The 17,043-nt window shown below is 45.8% G+C and overlaps 2 protein-coding genes across 2 annotated transcripts; both read right to left on the bottom strand.

The window, feature by feature from the left end:
• Positions 1-972: 972 nt before the first annotated feature.
• Positions 973-9,047, bottom strand: TSFM (Ts translation elongation factor, mitochondrial). Its single transcript, XM_027542388.1, has 6 exons — positions 8,902-9,047; positions 8,507-8,677; positions 7,580-7,708; positions 6,659-6,781; positions 3,418-3,505; positions 973-1,569 (listed from the first exon to the last, which is right to left on the bottom strand). The coding sequence occupies exons 1-6, from the start codon at positions 8,998-9,000 to the stop codon at positions 1,163-1,165; spliced, it is 1,017 nt and encodes a 338-aa protein (XP_027398189.1). The 5' UTR covers positions 9,001-9,047; the 3' UTR covers positions 973-1,162.
• Positions 9,048-9,247: 200 nt separating this feature from the next.
• On the bottom strand, positions 9,248-16,997 carry EEF1AKMT3 (EEF1A lysine methyltransferase 3). The gene is made up of 3 exons (XM_027542394.1): positions 16,558-16,997; positions 16,328-16,439; positions 9,248-11,111 (listed from the first exon to the last, which is right to left on the bottom strand). Exons 1-3 carry the CDS (start codon positions 16,732-16,734, stop codon positions 10,720-10,722), a joined length of 681 nt encoding a protein of 226 aa, XP_027398195.1. The 5' UTR covers positions 16,735-16,997; the 3' UTR covers positions 9,248-10,719.
• Between the last annotated feature and the right edge of the window lie 46 nt (positions 16,998-17,043).

Genomic DNA, 17,043 nt, shown 5'->3' with positions numbered 1-17,043 from the left:
CAGTATTTTGGGTCTGCCCATTAGGGTAACTATTGTGTTCTATGAGAGAAATGTCTCAGGACTGGGGAAGTCAAGAGGCACTGCTGGGCTTCCCTCGAGTGGCTCAGTGGTAAAGAATCCACCTGCTGATGCAGGAGACATGAGTTCAATCCCTGCTCTGGGAAGATTCCACGTGCCATGGAGCAGCTAAGCCCCTGAGACACAACTATTGAGTCTGTGCTCTAGAGCGCAGAAGCCCCAGCTACTGAGCCCACGAGCCCCAACTACGGAAGCCTGCAAACTCTATAGAGTCTGTGCTCTGCAACAAGAGGAGCCACTGCAATGAGAAGCCCGAGCACCACAACTAGAGTAAAAGCCCACAAAGCAACAAAGACCCAGCACAGCCATAAACAAATACAACTATTAAATTTTTTTAAAAAAGAGGCACCGCTGAGGGAGCTCTCTGGATAGTTGGGATCCCTGTTTCTGGCACAAGAATCCCAGAATCTGCCACACAGCTGTCCAGGAAACCTCAGGCCGCACCCAGCTACACCCTACTACCCAGAAGAGAAACAAGGCCATGTGTTATTAATTTCAGGAATGAGGCCAGAACCAGTGTGTATACCACCACAGAGAGCCTTCAAAGCATGCTACAGACATCAACAAATGAACCACATTTTCCAGACAACTCTAAGTTTGAGTCAACAACTGCAGAAGAGTCCATGTGGCAAAAGTAATGTAACTGGGGAAGTTCCAGGATACAAGCGTAGTCCAAAGCATCACAAAGTAAAACTGAACAAGAGAGGCCTATGTCACAGGAGGAGGAGGGGAAGACTCAGACATCTTGGGGACGCCACAATAAATGCGCGGAAGGGAGAAGCAGCACAGTTCTCCCAGACACTGTCAGCCACTTCCATGAGGCTCACCTGTTGTTTTCTAAAACGTGTCACAAGTCAGGCTCAAAAAAGCTAGACCCAGCATGACGCAAACAAGGAAAAGATTCTACTTTCTTTATTACCTAACAATTTTATTAATAGTTTTACCCACAAAGTATATAATTTCATTTATAAACTCAAATGAAAAACAAATTCTGGGTTTGAAGAGGCTTAGGAAGTAAACTTCTTTTTGTAAATGTCCAGGGTTAAGAATAAACATGTCCTCCTGGGCCCAAATTCTCTGGGATCTATTCGGCGTCTGCTGCGTCTTCACCTTCTCCACACTCAAACCGCACAAAGTCTACGACGGACACCCCATGGGGCTGCACGTACTGTCCCAGTGTGATGGAAGGGTCCAGCAAGTATGGCTGGGACAGCATCTTGGTTTCCGCCTCTCCCCCGGGCTCGTCGTCCAGGGAGCCAACAGAGAGGGGAGCCATGCCCACCACGTGCTGCCCAAGGCGGCGGCCAAGGTCTGCGAGGTTTGCCTTCAACTCTGACGTCTCGCAGATGACCAGGGCCCCATACTTCCCCAGCACCAGGTTGTGGAGTGAGGGGCTGTGCATTGCCCCATGGACATAAGAGCCAACATAGAAACCAGCTGGCACCTTCACCCATGCAGCCCGTTTCAGAATCATGTTTTCTCCCAGTTTCCCTGTGAGAGAGCAAAAACAAACAAAAAAAAACATGCTTCCAGAATACAATGCTCATGGTAGTACCAAAATATGCACAGCAGTGGCCAAACCTGGGAGACAGTCGTCTGCATTTATACTGTGGATGTGCCGTAAGATGGAAAGATACCATTTTCAGGACAAAGGAAAAGGGGTTTGGGGGGAGAAGGTGGGAGAAATGGAGCTTACTTTATGGAGCACCAATCAGGTGCCATGCTGGTATTTAGAAACACAGACTCTGGTGTCACACAGACCCTGGCCACACGACCTTAGGCAAATAACTTAATGATATAACCCCATTTACTAATTCATCAAGTCTTTTGTGTTCTCATCTGCAAAATGGAGATCATGTCACTTAACATGAAGGCAGGGTTACTGGGAGAAATAAATAAGAGGTGTAAAAGAACTTATTACTGTATCTGGCCCTCTAATATGAGTACTCCCATCTGGCTAACATCACTACATTAAACTTAGGCTTAGAGAGCTTAAGGAACCTCTCCAAAGCTACAGAGCTAATGTATGGCACAGCTGGAACTCAAACTCAGATCTGACTCAATTCAGGATTTTTCCCCACCAAATCACCACCCCTCCCCCAAACCACCGTAACTGACACAGACTCCTGATCATCCATTATACTGGGGGGAAAATCCCAAACTAAAAGCCCTGGAAAATCTGAAACCCCATGTCATCTGGTGGTTTCAACTTCCCTTCATCAAAAATAAAAAGATAACATCTTTGGAGTTACTTGTAAGAACCAAAACCAGATTCTAGTTCCACCCCTCCCCCAACACTGTTCTCAGGATGCTATCCCCTCCTATCGGAAGCCCAAATATGTCAAAGGGTAGGAAAGGGTAGGAAAATAACGGGGTCTGGGTAAATACCCCTGAATTAGCCATTGTTACATCTAAAAGTCATAGAAGTCATAAACCAAAAGGGATCTTAAAACAGCTCTAAGCACCTACCCAACAGTCAATTCTGAGAAATTGACAAGGCTGAAACACCCAATTCTTCCAGAATTTCTTAAGAAGTTTCATACACAGCTGGCTGGCTGGCTGGTTTCTCAACCATGACTCACTGAAACATCATACATACCTCAAGACGACATGATAAAAACAGAACTGATGCCTTGACTGGAAACATCAGATGAGCAGTGACTTCCCGCAAGCTCCACCCCAGCCCTGCTTCCCTCCTCCCATCAAAGTCGTACAGGAGGAAGGCAAAACCCCTGCTGCTCCCACCACAATGATCCAGATGCGGTTCCTGCAGCCAGTGGTTCTGAAAAAATGTACCTTCACAAACTCAGGATCAGATTTTTTTTTTTAAAGAGAGGACAATTTCCTAAACACCATGCCCTGAAATATTCCTGGATCCCTTCGTAAAGGTGAAACAACCTCTGATGGACTATTTCCTTCACAGTGGATAGGCAGTCAACCAAAGGTCAAAAGGCCATCTCTGCCTAAAGACATGCCTTGTTTGGTCAGCAGTGATACCTGCTAATTTTAATTAGCTGCAAACAGCTAAAAACTAAGATTTTTTTTTTCATACAAATCTAAATCCGTTTAAAGGAATTAAAAAATTCTGATGACAATGGAATCCTATTTCCCTCAAAGTTATCAGGTGGCTTGGTAATGGTTTCCTTCAGTGGAATGTGAGCTTTTCAGGGTGTCCACTGCTCACCAATCTCTAACACGCAACCCACCTCTCGCATTCATATTGTCTGACCTTTGCAAGAACTTGACCTTGTAATTTCTGATCTAGATTTGGAGGAATATCAAAGATACCAGGAGATTCAGTTCTTAATTTCCAGTTTCCATATCCTTACAAATACTCACCAATTGCTAAAGCCAGCTGATCCTTGAGAGAACCCTCTCTCTCAGGTCCTGCTGGAAGTTCAGAGAGCTCAGAGGAATTCAAGAAGCCCTAAGTGTGCAAAGAAAATGAACAAGAGTCATTTTCAGTACAAATGAACATGAGTCAGTCTGTACAGTTCAAATTACCAAGAGACTAAGCAAAAATATAGGTTATAGGTTATTCCTCAGAAAGTTATTTAAGACAGTTAAGTACAAAGAATGTTTTCATTAAGCCAAGGACATTAACAATTGATAACAGCTCCACTTTTATAAATATTTTATTCTATCAACACTCCACCCCCAAATCCATCCCAATCTCTGGCCTAACTTCTTAGAATGTAGCTTCCTAGAAATCAGGAATAATATTTTCATACAATCATAAAATACTAAAGCTAAAAAGTTAGTGGATTGTTGGTAGGGAGGAAAAATGGTGCAAATCCAATGGTAGGGAATTGGATAATAGCTAACAAAACTATTACATATACTTCTATCCTTTGATCTGGCAATCCTATTTCTAGAAATTTACTGTAATACTCTTCCAATGATACAAAAGTACATACGCACACTTATTCATTGAGCAAATATTTCTAATTGTAAAATACTGTAAAGTTTAAAAGTCCAAACATAGGTGGAGACTGGCTGAATAAACCACAGTACAGTCACAGATAGAATACTATGTAGCTGAAAAAAAAGAAAAGATGCCTCCATGAGCTGGTAAGGAGTATTTCCAGGGTATATGAAGTGAAAAAAGCAAACTAAAAGAATATATACGTATTATATCACCATTTGTGTAATAAATATTTGTATGAAAGTGTTAGCCTCTCAGTCATGTCCAACTCTGTGACTCCATGGACTGCAGCCCGCCAGGCTCCCCTGTCCATGGGATTCTTCAAGCAAGAATACTAGAGCGGATAGCCATTCCCTTCTCCAGGAGATCTTTCCAACACAGGGATCCAACCTGGGTCTCCTGCATTGTAGGCAAATTCTTTATCATCCGAGCCACCAGGATGAATTTGCTTATTTTTGCAAAAAGGATAACCAGAAACCAATGAAGTTGGTTATCTACCAAGAGTGGATAGGAATGGGGTAGAAGGGAGAAGGGGGAGTAACACTTGTGTGTGTTGGGGGGAGGTATTACAGTTTTAACTTTCAGAACTTCATTAGTTTTACATATTCAAAGATAAAATTAAGGAGGACTTGGAGTGAAAATGAACACTGACCAAAGAGAAACCAAACAGAAACAAACAGACCAAGCAGAAACAAAGATTCTAACAAAGATTCTAACACTGACCAAACAGAAACAAAGATTCAAAGGAATAACATAACTTCAAAAGGGGGAACACAACTAATCCAAGTTATTTTTGATACAGTCCTTTGACCACATAACTTCAAGGAAGGACAAAAAGAACCTCAAAGGAATCTTGAACTACTTAGTAGGTTTATTACTTGCAGTGATCAGGGATAGTAACTCTGAAACAAAGTGTGTATGCATTGTACAGCAAGTAAATAAGCAAACATACTGAAGTTGCTGGGAGCCAGTGCATTCACTATGAGAGAAGAAAGGTATAAATTACAGAATGCGGGAAGAAAAGGAAGGAGCCTGTGGTGCAGGATTAGAACTGAAACACACACACACACACTTCTAGCTCTGCTGAAAGAGCAGAGCAGCAATGACATCTCAGTAGAATTAAGCATACCCAATGCCCAGATCTTCCCCAGAGGAGAGTACGGCAACCTGCTCCAGTATTTTTTTTTTAATTTATTTATTTTTTAATTGAAGGATAATTACTTTACAGAATTTTGTTGTTTTCTGTCAAACCTCACCATGAATCGGCCATAGGTATACATATGTCCCCTCCCTTTTGAACCTCCCTCCTATCTCCCTCCGCATCCCACCCCTCTAGGTTGATACAGAGCCCCTGTTTGAGTTTCCTGAGCCACACAGCAAATTCCTGCTGGCTATCTATTTTACATATGGTAATGAAAGTTTTCATGTTACTTTCTCCATACTCCAGTATTCTTGCCTGGAGAATACCATGGACAGAGGAGCCTGGTGGGTTATGGTCCACAGGGTCGCAAAGGGTCAGACACGACTGAAGAGAGTTAGCATGTACACACACACACAATGCCCAGATCTTTGTTTCTAAAAACCATTCCCCCACCAAAAAGGATCAAGACCCCTTGTAGAAGTGGCCAGTTCCATGGATGGGGGCAAGGAAAGTATGACATAAGCCCAGAATATTTTGTTATGCCAAAAAGTAAGGAAATACTTGGAAAATAATAAGCTATACCAAAGAGACAATGGAGACAGCTTGCACAGGCTTAGGTTATACTGGTCAAATCCAGGGATAATTTGAGCATTAAAACGACTAATGGATTATATGATGAATTGTAGCCTACCACATTCAATACACAAGAAGAATCTACAATGGAGAAGGAAATGGCAACCCACTCCACTATTCTAGCCTGGGAAATCCCATGGACAGAGGAATCTGGCGGGCTACAGTCCATGGGGTCACAAGGAGTTGGACACGATTTAGCGACTAAACAGCACAATATCAGGAGTAATTAACATTTATCACAAGATCTCAAGAGAAAGATAAATAGAAGGAAAAGGGTGGTACAAACAAAAAAATTGTTGTGAGTAGTTGGTTTGTTTTTGTTTTGACAATAAGGATGGATCAAAGGCATACGGATATGTCAATAATTTCTTCCTTGATCCTTCTACAGAAAAGAAAATGTTCGGTCTCCTCAATTGTGCCTTTCTCTAGGACCAGTATTTAGAAATCCTTTTCTTAGGACATTCTAGATTCCTAAATACAAAGTTTCACCTGATTTGATGGATTTTTATCCCATGGGCATTCATTCATTCATTAACAGAGATGTAATGAGCCCCAGCCAAGTGCTGGGCCCACCCTTCATGCACCAGAGACATACTAGTGAAAAGACAAATTTCCTGTCTCATGAAACTTATAGTCTATTGTGGAAGGCAAACAAGAAATGAATAAATATAAATTTAATATATAAGCACCATAACAAAATATTTTAAATGAAGCAAAATAAGGGGACAGAGCAATGGGAGGAAAGGTACTCCTCTCCTGAGAGATAAGCAGAGACATGAAATAAGGAAGTGAGACATGAGAACATCTGAAAAAATGGAACAGCAAAGACCCTAAGAGGGGAGGAACAAACCCAGCATGCTGGCGACAACCCCAAAACTCACTTTACTGTATGTGGAGAGTTGATCCTTTAAGTTCTGACAATGCAACAGGGTTCCCAGGGCTACTTGCTGGACCAACTGTTGAAATTTTAAATTTCTGGAAACAAAATCTGTCTCACAGTTCACCTATGGGAATAAATTGATACTGTTGTATAAGCTGTTTACTAATAGTCTCCAAAAGTGTCTTAAAGCAAGGTATTGACAGAACAGGCAGCAGATCCAATAAAACAGAAACAAATGTCTGTGGGATTTTAAAGCTACAGTTGCTCCACTAGCGTGAGGCCAGAAACTTAATGAAGTGATCCCTGCTGTGCCAATAATGAGTCAGCACTGACCTGCACCTTCAGAGATTGGTTCCGTAATGTCCCCAAAGGATTCACTTCAAGTTCACGCCTGCCTGGGCCCGCAAGCCATAATCCTCTCATTCTCTGGGCTCCTCCAATGCCAAACCACTTTTGTGATTCTCATAAGGAGCACGCAACCTTGACCCCTCACATGCACAGTTCAGAGCAGGGTTCAAGCTCCTATGAGAATCAAATGCCACCATTGATTTGATAGAAGACAGAGCTCAGCTGGTAATACAAGCAATCAGGACAGGCTGTAAATACAGAGGAAGCTTCGTTCCCTCACCTGACACTCACCTCCTGCTCTGTGGCCCAGTTCCTAAGAGGCCATGGACCGGTACCAGTCTGTAGCTTGGAGGCTGGAGACCCTCTGGGCTATCCTAATAGGCCTTCCCTCACCGACAACCTGTGCATGTCTATACTTAAATGAATTCAGAGCTAATAACTGGGGTCTCACGGGCTTAATTCTAACTAGCTTTTATGGTTCTCATACACCTCTTCTTTAAGAATGCAAAGATCTACCACAAAGCTCGCACTCAAGGAGACAGTTGCTTCTGATATCTAGAACTCTGATACTCACCTCTACTAACACAGTTGTGTCTCCTTCCTGCAGCAGCCCAATCAGACCTTCTTTGGTCTTCCTCCCATGGAGCCTAGCAGCTTTACTCCAGCCCTCCTTCTGGGCCTGCTTATGGAGCCAGCTCTCTGCCTATAAACAAAAAAGATAAAGGGCGGATGACATAAGCACAGAATTTAGAAAGGAATGGGGCTCTAAAATATCTTCAGGGTCCCCAATTCTTTCTCCTTCTCCTCTAACCTACAACAGAAACTAATCTATCATTTACTGGCAGCATACCACCAAATGCCAAACAGTAGACATTGTGCCTCATGTTTACTAAATTTTTAAAAATTATTTATTTGGCTTGTGGATCTTAGACGCAGCATGAAGGATCTTCCATCTTCATTATGGCATATAGGATCCTTAGCTGCAGCATGCAAACCTTTAGTTGCGGCAGGTGGGACCTAGTTCCCAGGCAGGGATCGAACCAGGGTCCCCTGCACTGAGAGCTTGAAGTCCTAGCCACTGGACCACCAGGGAAGTCCCATGCCTGGTATTTGGGGTAAGTTTAATCTTCACAACAACCCTATGGGGGAGATAGCAGTATTTTCTTTATGTAAAAAAAGAACTCTTAAAGATTAAGTAAGGTATCCAAGGTCGCGGGGATTCTTGTGAGGGTACCAGGATCTGAGCGTTGGTCGTTGGTCTGACTACTATAACAGCCTTGCATGGAACAGTGTGTTAGCCCTGGGACCCTGAGTCAGTTGCTTCAAAACAGGTAAGAGTCAAAGGGTGAGATTGCCATTTAAGTCAGACTCCTGTGTAGGACTGTGTATGGGCCACTGGACAGCAAGTGTGATTTCTACGGTCCCCGGCGCGACCTCTGGAAAGCACTGGGATCGGGCCCGAGTACCTCACCCCCGATCCCCTCCACTTCCTTCCCCACACCTGTTTGAGATCCCCGCCACAAGTCTCCAGGGCTTTCTTGCAGTTTATAAAGGAGTAGCCCGTTTTCCTCCGCAGCTTCATGAGAAGCTCCTTGCTGGAAGCCGAGGACAGCCAGGATCCAGAGTGAAAAGTATGCCACTGCTGGGGCGACTGAAGCAGAGGGAGCCCGGCCTGGAGGGAATAAGAAGGGATGAGAAGCAGGAAGAGGCGAGGAGCTCCGGGGGAGGGAGCACGTCGGCCGGTGAACGACTTCAGGAGAGACGGGCCCAGGAGGTGGGGGGAAAGGCAGCGCCGGGACGCTGGACCACGAAGAGGCACCGAGGTGGGGAGAAGGGTGAGATGGAGCCGAACGCAGCCAGGGGAGGGGAAGGGAGCGTGCCGGGCGCACGGGAGACCTGCAAGGAAGGCAGCAAGGGACCAGGGCCAAGAGCGCTCAGCGGGCAGCTCCCGGTCCGCGCGACCAGGCAGAGACGCAATGACCGCAGCAGCGACATCTTTCCGGTGGCCGTACAGTGCAGCCGGTCGGCGCACCTATGAAGCCACGGGCCTACGGCGTGGCAGCGGGGCCAAAACTCTGCACCAGAACGCGCCGAGCGGGGACAGCGCCACCTGCTGTCTAGGGGGCGCATTCGCCTTCCCTACTTGGTTTCCTGAGACTATATTTCACAAGAGAGTTATTCCCCAGAGGTAAAATAATGGAAAACATGAAACCGAGTTGTCACAAAATAACAACACAAGACACGTGGTAAGACTTTATGTTTATTTCCAATGCTTATTTCTGTATCTATTTATGGCTCACTGACAAACTTGTGAGGTAGGAGAGTGGGTTCAGAAGTTTGACCAAGGTCACCTAGGGAGGAGGACGGGTGTCCTTCCAACAAACCAGGTAAATTATTTGTTGAACAAGCAGAAATATTTGATGTGTGCCTGGAACCATATAGCCCTACCCTCTAAGGTGATCTGATGGTGAGAAAATAGGGAGCAAATGATCACACAAGACAAAGTACATAAAACCCCAGGAGACAAAGAGCTAAAGGGTCTCAAAGGAGAAAAATCATATTCAAACAGGAGGCTCTGATAAAGCTTTTTTCAGGAGACAGGCTAAGAGCAATGAAGATTTTCAGAGGTAGAAATATAGGCAGGGAATCATCAGAATGAAGGAAGAAGTCAGAGAATTTTGGTGTGGGTTTAGGGAACAAAGAGTAGACCTTTTTTAATTTGGCCAGAGGTTAGAACACATGTAGGAAACCAGTAGGAAATGAAATAGAAGGGTAATTTGGGATCACATGGGATACACTGAGTACCAAGCAGAAGAGCTTATTCTTGCTTCTGTTGGAAGCAGCAGAAGCTAATTGGATCTGATTGTGGAAGATTACAAGAGTTTACAAAACAGTTTGAATGGGAGTGAATGGAGGCTAGGAGGCCACAGGAGGTGATGTGTGACCCAAGGAGTAAGTCAAGAGAGGACCAATCAGAGGCCCCATAGTGGGAGAAGAAAAGAGGTGAGGGCAAAGCACATTAGGAAGGAAGGACTGACAGGGCTTGGAAAGGTACCCCCCCCAAAAATCAAAGAGAACCTGGAACTTAGCGATCAGGACTCCAACTCCAAAAAGACTGAAGGAGCTACAGTCCAAAGGTCAGCTCTGCGGCCTAACCCCAACTTCAGGGCTAGGAAGACTTGACCCAGTTAGAGCCACTGTTCCACTAGACTATCTCTAGAAGCAAGAAGTGGGTGCTCTAAGGTTTCTTGCTTCCCAGTGCCCCCCAGCAAAAGCCCATGTTCTCTGGATGCAGGAGAGATCTTTAATGCTTATTTTCCTTTAAAAAAATTTCTAATAGAATCTGGAAAAAATAATCCATTCTGTATAAAAAGACAGTGGCTGGACAGACAGGATCAGGACTATCTCTCTTCAGCCACTGTTTACATCCCACCTAACCTCCCCTTCTAAAATCCTGGCTGCCCTCTCATCTTCCTCTGCTGAGAACAGGAACTGGGAATTTCCTTTGCACTCTAGCCCTCACAGCAAGGGCTCTAGTATCCCTAACAAGCGGCCCCTCCCTGCAGCTTCCCAGGAGGCTCTCAAGAAACAATGAGGGAAGGAGGAAAGACAGGCAAGGGAGATCCATCTTTTTTTGGTCCTTATGTTTATGGCTCTGGAGATATGGCAGTTCCTTCATGAGAACGAGGGGTTCAGAGGAGCAGAAGGGTGACGTCAAGCAGGTCTTGGTCCCCTGTGCCTGGCCCTATAGATGTTGACATTTTCATCCTCATCCCGCTGGGCCAGCTCCAGTTGGAAATGCTGGGGCAGGAGATGCTGAAAGAAGCTCTCTGTCCCGTGCTCCTCTCTCATCTTGGAGGCCAGATAGATGGTGCCATGGGGCCCGCACAGATGTCGGAGGGTCCCCAGCAGCAGTGGGAAGGTGGGCTCCAGGTACACGATATCAGCCCCCAGCACCAGGTCATAGTCTCCAGGGAAGACATGCTGGTCAATCCCCCAGGACAAGGCGCGGACCTGGGCCCGGCCTCCAGGGGGCACATTGGCCTGGACGTTGCCCTGGATCTGTTCTAGGACCAGGGGTAGGTCAGTGATGGTAACATCCCCCCCTGAGAGAGAGGAAGGAGGAGAAATGCAAGTCAGAGGGACCAACCAAGGGGTTTCAGCTCCTGCCTAGAAGGTCCAGAGACCTCGAGGCCTAGAGGATAATGTTTTGACTGCCCAAAGTCCACACTTTGGATTTTAGCTGCCCTAACCTCAGCTTCATCCACTGCCATCTCATTACTCTACATTCTACAACATCAACATTCTCGCTGAGCTAATCTTCAACCTCTCTGCCCAACACACAACAATCATATGTCAGCAGAAGCCTGGGCAGGACTAAGCTGGAGGTGGGCTATGCACCCACCCCCTACTGACACAAACCAGCCTTCATGGATTTGGAAAGCTTCCCAGAAGACATGACCTCAACAAGCAGCCTTAAAGGGCAAGGAGGAGTTAGTCAGGTGAAGCTTCTCAAGCAGAGAACAGAGAGTACAAAGGCCTGGTGATGAGAGAGCACGGCGTATGCAAGGAAGGCTAGACCTCAAAGAAGGTGGAAGGGAAATGTGTTAAGACATGAGAGTACAGAGGAAAATCATTATGACATGCTAAGGAGATCCAGGCTTCATCCTGAGGGCAACAGGTTTAAGGGCAGAAGCAGAGGGTGACGATGATTAGATTAGAACTTCAGAAACCTTCCTTCATGCAGTAAGCACATGTATTGAGCATCTACCAAATTCTGAGGGTACAGAGGTGAGCCAGACAAGACCTTGGCTTTTTCCTTGAGATTTGTTATAGAGGCGAAGACAAGTGAGGTAATGCAAAATACTATTTAGTCATAATCATGGTGATTATTACAGAAACAGGAAATATTCAGAATTCATTCTCCCATTAATAGTCATTATGTGCCTATATGCCAGGTGCTGAGAATACAGCAGTGAACCAATCAGACAAGAATCCCTCCACTCCTAGGATTTACAGTCTAGTGGCTAAAGACAATGACAACAAAAATGAAACAAAACACACTGTAAATCAGATGGTATGCTGAAGCAGGGAAGGAGGATAAGAACTGCTTGAGGGACAGGGCAGGGAATGTCACTTTAAACGGGGTAGTTAGGGAAAGCTTCAAACTGGTAGTTAGGGAGCAGATTATGTTTGAGCAATGACCTGTACAAAGTGATGGGGCAGACTCTGTGGGTCTCTCAGATTAAAAGGTACCAAATGACGGACTAACAGAAAGAAAAGAGGTCAAGGTAAAACACATTAGGAAGGAAAGACTGACAGAGCTTAGAAACCCCTCCCGCCCAAAAAAAAAAAACAGCCATAAACGTAAGGACCAAGAATAAGACCTTGAGGCAAGAGTTCACCTAACAAGTCTGAGGACCAGTAGGAATGCCTGTAGCTGGAGAAAAATAAGTGAGAGAAGTCATCGTAGGGGTCAGATTCTAGATAGTGCCTTGAAAAAGCAACCAAGAAGTTTGGCTTTTAGTCTGAGTGAGATGGGAAGCTATTGGAAAATTTGTAATGGAAGAGTGTCATAAACTTTATGGCTTTAAGAATTGAAGAATGGCTCTAAAGTGATCACTCTGGCTACTGCGATGAGGAAATACTACGGAGGGGCAAAGTCAGAACAGACCAGTTAGGAGGCGGCTACAGTTACCCAGGTGAGAAGTGATATGGCTTGAACCAGGGCAGCAGTTGGCAGATCCTGAATACATTTTGAAGGTAGAGTCAATAACGGGGTTTCTGACAAATTAGATATGCACTATCAGAGAGAGAGGCTGGTTCCAAGATATTTGGCCTGACAATCAGAAGATCAAATTGTCATTTATTTAGGTGAGGAGGGCTGCAGGAGGAGCAGGCTGGACAGGAAAATCATGCTTTTCTGGACACATTAAGTTTGACATGTTCATCAGACAACCACAGGAAGGTATCAAGTAGGCCGTAGGTTATACAAACAAGTCTGGAGATATAAGTAAGAGAGTCAGAGTCATCAGCATGGAAAGGGTATTTAGAGCTGTGAATACAGATAGAATAGGGGAGAGGTCAAAGGGCTGCTCCTGAGCCCCATTGCACTCAGACTTTCGGTTGTGAAGAGGAACAGCAACCACCAAAGGAGAATGGAAAAAGTGCCAGCAAGGTGGGTAGAACCCAGAAGTGTGGTGTCTTGGAATCCAAAGGAGTATTTCAAGGAGGGAATGACAACTGCCAAGTCCAGGAAGTTGGGCTGATACTGACTGCTGTACTTTTTTTTTCTTTAATATTTATTTATTTGGCTGCACCAGGTCTTAGTTGCAGGATCTTCAACCTTTGTTGCAGCATTCAGGTTCTTTAGTTGCAACATGCGGACTCTTAGTTTCAGCATGTGGGATCCAGTTCCTTGATCAAGGATGGAACCGAGGCCCCCAGCATTGGGAGCTCGGAGTCTTAGCCACTGGACCGTCAGGGAAGTCTGCTGAGTGCTGTACTTAACAACATGCAGTCAAAAGTGAAGCTCACAATCTTGATGGGAGCAACGGGAATGGAGAAGGCAAGTTGGGGGTGGGGGGGGGGGGGTTGTGAGGGTGTGTTCTGGAACGGAATTGAAGAAACAATAGGAAGAGAGGAACGACAGTGAGTATTAACTCTTCTGAGTTTCATCACAAAGCTGAGCAGAGAAATGGAATGGTAACTGGAGGGATGTGTAGGATCTGCGATAGGAGAAATTATAGCATATTTATATGCATAATACACACAAACACATATATGGAATGATCCAGAGAGAAGTGAAAACAGATAATGCAGGAGAGGCAGGGGAGCAGGGTATCTGCTTGGACAATGTCTTTAAATAGATGAGAAGGTTTGGGGTCTCATGAGGCATGAGGGGCTTGACCTTAACTAGGAGCACAGCACGTCTACCACAGTACCAGGAGAGAAGGCAGCGCAGACAGACACAGCTGGGTGAGTAGATGCTGTGAGAGGAACTTGTGGACATTTTCTATAAGAAAAAAAGAAGCAATCAGAAGAGCTGGGGAACAAAGTCATAGGCTGGGGAGAGAGACATTTGGAGGTATGAAGGGTGAAATGGTAAGGAATAAGATGTTTGGGAGAGCAGAAGAATAATTGGATGAGGGAGAGGTAAGAGGCTAGCGGGACGTCATTTAAGGACACATCTGAGGATAATGACAACAAATTTAAAATGAAACCACTCAGCACAATTGTGTCTATAATACTAGAAGTAGCTAAGATAGTTTGGGGGTGGGAGTGCCCTGGAGGCCTTCCCTTGGAAGTGATGTTTGAGCTGAGCACTGAAGAAGGCATTTGCATTAACCAAGTGGCATGAGGGGTATACACATAGAGTATAAGTACAGCCTATGTGAAGGCTCCAAGGAAGGGGACACCGAGTTAGCTTGAGAAACTGGCAGGAGAGCACTAGGTAGCACAAGGAGTCCAAGAGGGAGAGGCACAGAAAGAAGCTACACAGGGAGGCCATGCCAAAGGGACTGGTTCCATCCTGAAAGCAGCAAGAAGCCACTGAAAGATGGGGAAGGTGTGCTGAGAAGATCACTCTGCCAGCTGGGTGCAGCGAGCAGAGGTCTAGGTGGGGGCAAGGAGTAGAAGCAGGAAGACCAGTTTGATTAACTGTAGCCATCCAAGAGAGTGATGGTGCCAAGGACTGGGGAGCCATCAGTGCAAATGGAAAAACAGGAGCTTCAAGAGATTTTTAGGAGTTCAATCAGCCAGACTTGGATAATGGAGATGGGGATGAGAAAAAGGGACATGTCAGAGGTGGGTCTAGATTCCCCACTGGTTGGATGGCAGTGTGATTCACTATGATGGGGAAGCCTGAGGGAGAAACAGGTTTGGTGGCAGAAGATCACAAGATCTACTTTGGGCATGCCAAACTTCTCCCTAGGGAAGCTCAAAGACACTCGTGAAAATCCACGGGAAAGTTGGCAGTGGCCTGAACTAGAGTTGAGGGGAAGAGGACAGACAATTGGGGACGTATTAAGGACATGTGACTCACAGGAATTGCTGACTGCCAGGATGTGAGGGGAGAGGGCAACGGATGAGAATGACACCCAGATTTCTGAGTCGGCAGCAGAACAGAAGACAAAAGAAGAAGTCAGTCTGGAAGCAAGTGAAAGGTGTTTCCCTTGATATTATACATCTTTTCTGCCATTTTAGCATAGCTGCCCACTTATCCACTCATCCTTCATGGAAAGCTGCTGGTGACATTCCTTCGGTTCTTTCTGAGCCTGCTATGTTCATACTCCTCATCTGATAGACCATCTTCTTGCTGGATTCCCAGAGAGTCAAGGGAGACATGGCCAGAGCATGTCCACTGGCTCTGCACATAGCTCTCCATAACATCCTGTAACATCTTCCCCCATCTTCAACACTAGACCATAAACTCCTTGGGGAGAGGAAATCTGTCTTACTCATTGCTGTATCCCAATACTTAGCACGATTCTTGGCACATATAGGACTCCAAATACATGTTGGTTGAATGAATAGAATAGAATAGAATGAATAGAATAAAAGAGTGAAAGCCTGCTACTGGGAAGACTTTTCTGAATGTGTTTTGTGTTATGTCCCTATGAACGAGGACATGTTAATTTGCATTCCTAGGGAGATGTCATCATAAGTGTTTTTAAAGGAATGTTTTCAGTGTGAGGTTTTGCCTGCCCATCAGATTATAAACCAAGGAACTTTTTCCTTTGTAGTTTTTGATTCTTCACAAAAATAAAGCAGAATTTTTACCTTTTTATTTCCCAAGTCGGCAGTGCCTAATTCCTACACCACTTCCCACAAAACACAGCCTAACCCTCAAAAACTCATAAGCTTGTTCCTCCCAAGCAATCAAAACCTAAAGAATCAAAAATATATTCACAGTGAAGTTATAAAGCACTCATGAGGTTTAATACCTGCAGATCGCTCCCTCTAGAGAGTAATTCCATATAGACATTTTAACAGAAGACCATATCCAAAGCAAAGATTTTTTCTGACAGCATTGTCCAGGAAATCGCAAAAAGGTAGGAAAAACTCCTACTAAGGCCTGCCCAAATTTTATTTTCTGCCCACCCCCACCCCCCAAGTCAATCACCATGGGTGCCAGAACAGCGAATCAGCACTGTCTGGCACACAGGACCAGGCAGGGGCAAAAAAAAAAAAAATTGTTTGTTATAAAGAAAACACTGTGTTGGTCCCAAAGCACTCCCCTCCCTCTTTCAAGAATCCAGGAAGTGACAAGTTCTCTACATCCCCATTCCCCTCACCCGCTTCCACCGCAAAGCTCACGCACCCTGCAGCGCTGCCAAGATTCCCACGATACCAGTCCCCGCGCCCAGTTCGATCACTTTCTTGCCTCGGAAATCCACATTTTGACTCTCGAAATAGTTGCACAGGCTTAGAGCCTATAGGAGAAAAAACAGAAAATATAAGATTGCAGCGGGGATGGCTCCATTATGGGAGAGCGGGAGTCCGGGGTCTGACCTCCCCGCGGACCCTAGCCCAGGGCCGCCCACTCCTCACCGCATCCCACACGCGCGCTGCCACCCCGAGGCGGGACCCGAAGTTCTCCGTGATATTCAGCACGTGCCCACAGAAGCAGAACCTGCTCTTCTCCGAGTAGCAGTCGGCGAAGAGCCCGACCTCACGTGGGAACACCGAATCGGGCTCTGACTCAGGATCTGGGCGGGAATCTGCCATCTGGCCGAGAGAGTGCCCTGACGCCAGCCAGCGCTCGGATCCCTGATCTGAAGCGGGGTGGGGGATGGGGGACAGCGAGCCCCACGGCTGCCCCGTGGCACCGAGCCCCGCCTCCTCAAGTTTGCCCTCCTTCCTCCAGTCTGACTTCCTGGAGGTGGGATGAGGAGCTACCTCCCTGGCTCCGGTCCCCAGCGCACACCCGACGGGATTTGCACAGGGCTACAGGGGGTCGGACGCAATGCACTGTTCGGAAGGAGAGGAGGGGAGAGGAACGAGGATTAATTCAACTTAGGAAAGCGGGGTCCCTGG

This window comes from Bos indicus x Bos taurus, chromosome 5 (assembly GCF_003369695.1).
Source record: "Bos indicus x Bos taurus breed Angus x Brahman F1 hybrid chromosome 5, Bos_hybrid_MaternalHap_v2.0, whole genome shotgun sequence".
NCBI lineage: Eukaryota > Metazoa > Chordata > Mammalia > Artiodactyla > Bovidae > Bos > Bos indicus x Bos taurus.
This window is presented reverse-complemented; position numbering and strand designations above follow the sequence as displayed.

Coding starts and splice junctions, on each gene's coding strand:
- TSFM (XM_027542388.1), bottom strand. CDS start 9,000: ATGTCGCTGCTGCGGTCATTGCGTCTCTGCCTGGTCGCGCGGACCGGG. Junction 3,506..6,658: donor AACTCTCCACATACAGTAAA/GTGAGTTTTGGG, acceptor TTGCACACTTAG/GGCTTCTTGAATTCCTCTGA. Junction 1,570..3,417: donor TCAGCTGGCTTTAGCAATTG/GTGAGTATTTGT, acceptor GCTCTCTCACAG/GGAAACTGGGAGAAAACATG.
- EEF1AKMT3 (XM_027542394.1), bottom strand. CDS start 16,734: ATGGCAGATTCCCGCCCAGATCCTGAGTCAGAGCCCGATTCGGTGTTC. Junction 16,440..16,557: donor CAGCGCGCGTGTGGGATGCG/GTGAGGAGTGGG, acceptor TTTCTCCTATAG/GCTCTAAGCCTGTGCAACTA. Junction 11,112..16,327: donor AATCTTGGCAGCGCTGCAGG/GTGCGTGAGCTT, acceptor CCTCTCTCTCAG/GGGGGGATGTTACCATCACT.